At 32.9% G+C, this 6543-nt stretch overlaps 1 protein-coding gene across 2 annotated transcripts; it reads right to left on the reverse strand.

Moving 5' to 3' along the window:
• Positions 1–605: 605 nt before the first annotated feature.
• On the reverse strand, positions 606–5871 carry LOC134275891 (sulfotransferase 1B1-like). 2 transcript variants are annotated; one of them, XM_062758171.1, is made up of 7 exons: positions 5799–5871; positions 5350–5411; positions 5056–5256; positions 4382–4702; positions 4007–4104; positions 3358–3547; positions 606–809 (listed from the first exon to the last, which is right to left on the reverse strand). In XM_062758171.1, exons 2-7 carry the CDS (start codon positions 5393–5395, stop codon positions 700–702), a joined length of 966 nt encoding a protein of 321 aa, XP_062614155.1. In that variant the 5' UTR covers positions 5396–5411; positions 5799–5871; the 3' UTR covers positions 606–699. The 2 variants fall into 2 exon arrangements, with proteins under 2 accessions (XP_062614155.1, XP_062614154.1); XM_062758170.1 differs by lacking the exon at positions 606–809 and adding an exon at positions 2690–3002.
• Between the last annotated feature and the right edge of the window lie 672 nt (positions 5872–6543).

Below are 6543 nucleotides of genomic sequence, written 5' to 3' on the forward strand. Positions count from 1 at the left end.
ATGAATTGAGCACACCAACATGTAGTCATAAACGAACTTTTGAGTAACTTGCTCTCTGGTCATCCATCCCAATTTTTTCAGACCAGTGGGCTACAGATCTGCAGCTACATCTGTACGTACAGAAAAGCAACCTCTCCATGGTACCCAAGGGAAGATTTTTAATTCCTGTCAGGTACTAATGTGTTTATTTGGGAAAGAAATCATTTTGAAGTGTAAGTCATTCATTTGATTTGATTTGAAAAGTATCTCAAGTTAAACAAATTTGGGGTTTGTTACGATTGTGATCTAATAAGAACAAAGAAATTCCCTCTTTTTCTCTCATCAACAAGTTTTCTTGGCCCCACATTATGATAGAAAAAAACTATTCAAATGTTCTTTGGAGGACAGGAAGTGTAATGAATTGGACTATTTCAGAATGAGCATGACAGACACCATACACTTTTCTTGGTGTCAAAGGGAGGTACAACTACTGCACCATTTGTAAATGGTCCTTAAGAAATCTGGAAAAAAAAAGCACTTGTCAAGGTTATGTCGGAAAATTTGTTGCAAGCCTTTTCTTGCTGGAATGACGTTTAATCTAATTGAACACTACTGAAATGACAAAGTAAAGCAGAATTCTTCTCTTTTATTGTTTCGTTCTTTTTCAATGTTAAAATATTCATTTGTTCTTTAATGCCATGAATTTTAATTAAAATTGAATTATTCAAAGGAAAATTTAAATTCTGAATCTGCCATTCTTGTTTTAAAAACTCTATCAAACTCTTCGCTTTGAGCCACAGTGAACCAATTTTTCCAATCTCCAACTTCCCCTGAAAAGAAATTATATTAAAGTTTTCTGTATCAAAATAATTTTCCAAGACCAGTGGGCATTTCTTCTCTCCGCTGATCTGCCATATCAATTGCTAGGCCTTACAAAACACATCCTCGCAACACCAGGATTCAATACGTTGGCATTGGACTCCTTTTTTGTTAAAAAACATTTAATTGTAAACACAAGTACTCTGAAGTTGACATCAGAAAGATGCGCGAGTTTCTGATTGACAACATCTATGTTGTTTTTGGAAACCAGGTCTTCCAACAATGTATTTGAATTCCGATGAGTACCTATTGCGTCCCGTTATTAGTCTACCTATTTTTGTATTTATATGAAGCAGAATTTTTGCAAAATCTTATGCGTGAAAAGAAGAAAACACTTTCTGTGGCCTTCAACTCGACATTTACATATATCGACGACGAATGGTAATTCCCATTCTTATGTCGATACGATATATCCTGGTGAGCTTGAGATAAAAGATACTACAGAGTCTGATACATGTTTTGATATTTGACTTGAAAAAGACGTTAATAGTAATCTAACAACCAAACTCCATGATAAAAGTGATGACTTCCCTTACTTATGCAGCAATATACATTCATCACCTGCATACGGAGTTTATATAATTTATCTCAGTTGATTCGATACGCAAGTGCATGCTCTCTTAAACGAGGTAAATTATTGACAAACAAGTATTTGAAACAAGAATATCAGCAGTCTTGTTTAAAGTCATCATTTCGTTTCGTAAGTTTTACAGTCAAAACAATGAACACTCCAATAAAACCTAGATTTAAGATTAATTTGATTGCATGTTGATGCTACAATGGCACGCATAAACAAAAACGCAACAGTGCTAACGAGGATACTAACCTGAGCTACGCGACAGGAAGTTGCAACTGTATTTGATGTACTGTGTCAATCTGCTTTGCAGCGGTAAAATATACGTCTCCACCAGCTAGGAACACGGATAAAAGACCAAGAAATGGCCGCGGATTACTAGTACCACACCCAGGCAGGACCGTCAGATCCCCCTTCAGCACCTGCTCAGTTGATTCAGAACTGCTGTGCAAGCTGCTGCTAAAATTTAAAAATTGCTGGATGAAGGAATGAGCATAAAAGTGCACATATTGTTCGCAAGAGACTGAGATGAGTTGGTTTTCGTGCACGACGTCCGTACATTGGTAATCCACTAGTGCTGAGACGTCGCAAAGGACATGACGGTATGCCCCTGGAATTTGAATGCGACAACATTGACATTAACTTCACTTTTCAATTCGCAACATATTACAAGTTTGAATTTTACAATGTATCACAGCACTATCTAAAATCACATTTAATAAGGTTTAAACTGAAAACTTAGATTATCATTTTTTTTTGTTGAGTATACAATCAATCATAATTTCATAGAGGATAAACCTGAAGTCTTTTCAGAATTCAAAATTTGACACACCTGGCATGGCTGACACAACTTCACACCTGGCATGGCTGACACATATCTTCAGCATAACGAGCTGCCCTTGCAATATAATTTGTGAAACATCTTTGAAACTGACCTTGACCTCTGCACCTCCCAGTGGCAAGGTCATATTGCTTTGATGTTTTGAACTTTGACCTTGAGTCCTGCACCTCCCAGGATCAAGGTCACCTATGCATTTGTTGAACTTTGACCTTGAATCTTGCCACTCCCAGGATAAATGTCACCTATTTGATATGATATGTTGTTCATATTTGTTGGGGCTTGCTAGTTGTATGCACCCCACATTTAACAATTGTGATTTGTGTTGTGAATGTTATCAGCCGTGCCCTTAATCACCAATAAACATCATACTACAATTTTTTTCATTATTCATTTGTAATTACTGAGATAACATACAGTTATACTTTTTATAAATAATTTATTATTACGCGAAAATACAGACATCAAAAGTCGGGACGTTTGTTGAAACACCCTATTTAGATAACAGAGAAGCGCTTTTCACCAACTTAATTTTTTTTCGTGGATTTTTTTTTGTTTTGTTCAAAAGGTACATGTATATGTATTTGTTAAATATGACTAGGTTTTTTAAAAAATAAATGACTTATTCATAAGTAAATTTAAATTTTGAATCAGCCATCCTTGTTTTAAAAACTCGATCAAACTCCTCGCTCTGAGCCACAGTGAACCAGTTCTTCCAATCTCCCACTTCTCCTGCAAGGCAAATCAAAAATTTCCAGCATCAAAAACAAAAAACACCACTCCATTTGCATGGTTAATGACTACTTGGTTTTATTTCCCACTGAAGGCCTGTAGCAATGGTTTATAAAATGGGAGGGGAGTGATTAAAAATTCTCACAAGCTAGAAAATTAATCTGACGGACCTGTTAATTGATCCTCCATTTAAAGATCAGAATAAATGTGCCTTATGCGGCTTTTAAGAAAGAAAATTGAGTTATATTTTTCTCAAGAAGAATGTTGCAAAGCAATAAGATTTTTTTTAATTGAAACTATTAAATATGACCAAACCTATAGCGTAGTCATTTTGCCATCAAATTATAAAGTTTACCTTTTCTGTACATTTTATCCGGGTCATTCATTTCAGGGTTAGGACCACTTTGGTTCCTGTGGTCAAATTTCTCTCTGTTGGCGACTCTCAGGTTTTCTATCTTACATTTATGAACTATTTCCTCTGCTAAAGCATCTGTACAAGGGATGCCTAGATAGTCAGCTACAGACTTCACAGTAGCAAGTGGATTCTACCAAATATACATTAAATGTAATATAAATTTTGTATTTTAAAAAAAAAAAGAAGAAAAAACGTGTAAAACAAATGTTGTATTTTTAAAAAAAGAAGAAAAAACGTTTTTATTAAGGATTCTATAGAGTGATACTTTAAAGGGAAACCATTATGATTTTTTATGAGGTTACACAAAGCATTGTATATATTATTATATAAAAATATGAACAATCTTGCTCTAAAATTCAAATATAGATTTTAAAAACAAAATGTGTAAAATTTTAGCTTTTTGTTGAAAATGAAGGCAATCAGTATACATTTCAAGGATCAATACAAAAAAAAGAAAGAAAGAGAATTCATTAAAAAATGTAACTAAATAAATTAATAAAATAATTTGAAAATAAATTAACAAATAAAATGTATTCTCATCATCATTTTTTTTGGTTGCAAATAAGTATTAAATAAACGTGGCTAAAACCTTCTTCATCTGTTCGTAGTAGAGACATAAATATGTCCTCTTTTTCTTCTTACTTTCGTTTTCCCATTCCTTGGTGTATTCAAACCAATCGATTCTTCCTACAAAGTAACACAATTATTATTATTATTAATATACATCTGTAATTAAGAATTCATTACCTGCTATTTTTATGAGTTATTTTATACGGTATCATATTATGTGAAATAAAAAAACCCCTTTTAATGCAATAAGTACATACATTGCAAACAACGGAAATTAACTATAAAAAGTACATCATTATACTGTACATTTAATCCTATGTATTATGACACTTTTTCAAGTGAATAAAATTATTGAACACAATAAAGCTATGTAATTCAAAAACTATAACGTTACCTCCATATTTATTAAAGAAATACATCCAATCCTCCCATGTCATTTTGGACGTTTTAATTTTCAGGTCTTCTATATGGTTGAAAAAAGACACCGCTATATCTTTCGGATTCCTTAGTAAGATCAAGGCCTTTCCTTTCCCCTCTAGCGAAGCAGTGGGTACCTCGTTGGGATATAAATGGGTATTAAAAACCCTGGGTCTTTCCTCCTCACATAATTTATCTAGAGAGTGAAATTCTAACATGGCGACCTCTTTGGGTCGTTTGTCATATTCAGCCTTTCCTCTTTGTAGCATGAAAATCATTTCCCATACCCAGTGAGTGCCTGTAAGTATATAAAACAAAAATTAATGCAGCAGCATTTTATATCCATTGAACATTATCAAAAAGGATGGAAAGTTACAGGTACATTAAAATCAATCAAATGGAATAAGTTTTGATTATAGTTTTTTTTTTCTTCAGAAATCAGAATTTTGTATATTCCTAGTGGAAGAGAGAGAGAGAGAGAGAGAGAGAGAGAGAGAGAGAGAGAGAGAGAGAGAGAGAGAGAGAGAGAGAGAGAGAGTCACTGTAGCTGATTGAGTGATTTTTTTCATAACCACTGAAAAATATTCGGTATGTCTTAATACCAGATTAAGATTAATGGATTGCTAAAATGAATCAGAAAGTTTCCTTTACCACATTTTGGATAGGCATATATGAAAACATCATCATCAAATACTTCCATCTGACGGACTTCCGGTACATGTGACCTTGGGTCAGGAATGAATCCGGATACAACGAGGTCCAATGCTTTCCAATGTCCATGTAACTTAATGTATTTAGCTGTGTATCCGCTCGGAGTTTTCCGTTCAATTATTTCTTCACCCTCTAAACTCGCTTTGGAATATATAATTTTATTCATATATTATAATAAGTCAATCATTTTTTAATACGTTTTACCTTGTATTTGAAATAAAGCAAATAACTTACCGATATCATACTTTTTTGGTGGCGTCTCTGGGTTTTGATTGGCCATAGTTAAACAAATATATCTAAGAAAAAAAACTTACATCACTGTCAGTAGTTTCAAACATTAACATGAATATGCACGAACATACACAAACAGCATTGACTATAGGCATAGATTCTCCACGCAATTCAACAAAGGTGTAATTAAGATAAAGAATGTTGTCATTTCGAATGCGTCATCTTGTTGTTTTTCAATTTCGTCGAATATAAGTTCAATGGATCTCTTCCTCAGTAATTCAATGCACAGTCACAGGTACTGTGTTGACCTCCGTGATCGCACATGAACTGCTAAAATCTAGCGCAATTGATATATGTACTTCATAATTCATTATATCCTTGTTTTTCTTAATAATTATCACTGAAAGAAGTTCAACTGATTTTTCAAATTTATATATACACTGGCAAATCACCATTTATGGAATGACTGCATGGACTCTCTTGCCATGGCAATGTGAAACGGATTTGAAGGTCACGTTTTCTATTATAAAAAAAAAGAAAGAATATCATATAATATCATGACTGTTATGTTGTTAAAGCATTTCACACCAAAATATACAGTGTTATAAAATCGTTTTTAAAAACTACTTTTATCTCGATGCGTTTGATGGGTATACCTAGTACTTTCGAAAAAAAAAAATTCAAAACGCGAAACGCAAAAAACGATAAATGCAAAAGCTACAAGACTGGTAATTTGAGCAACATAATATTCAGTATACAACCAAATATGATATGCAGTTATATGACCTCACTATTTTAAATCATTAATATAATTTATTTATGCATATTTTTAGCATTTTTATTTATTCACTTAATTCATTTACCACATTATAGAATTATGTAAATAAACACACAACAGTATATGTAAATTTGACAATTAAAAGACTGAAATACATTTCATAGGACATTTTTGCGTAATAATTATAAGAAAAAAATCATTAAATATTCAAGTATTTAATTAAATGTAAAAAACATTAAATGCATACATTTCCAAGAAAAATGCACATTATAAATTTGTCATGATGAGACAGTCCAGGCGTTCCATAACCATTGATTTATTTATGACTGCTTCTTTCTCATTCCGTTTATAGCCTAGTGCATGATCTTTATAAAAGTCTAAGAATACACAGTCTAGAATAAAGCACACAGTGTTTTACT

Source organism: Saccostrea cucullata, unplaced genomic scaffold, assembly GCF_032062105.1.
Source record: "Saccostrea cucullata isolate Sc308-1 unplaced genomic scaffold, CSIRO_AGI_Scuc_v1 ctg628, whole genome shotgun sequence".
In the NCBI taxonomy this organism is placed as follows: domain Eukaryota; kingdom Metazoa; phylum Mollusca; class Bivalvia; order Ostreida; family Ostreidae; genus Saccostrea; species Saccostrea cuccullata.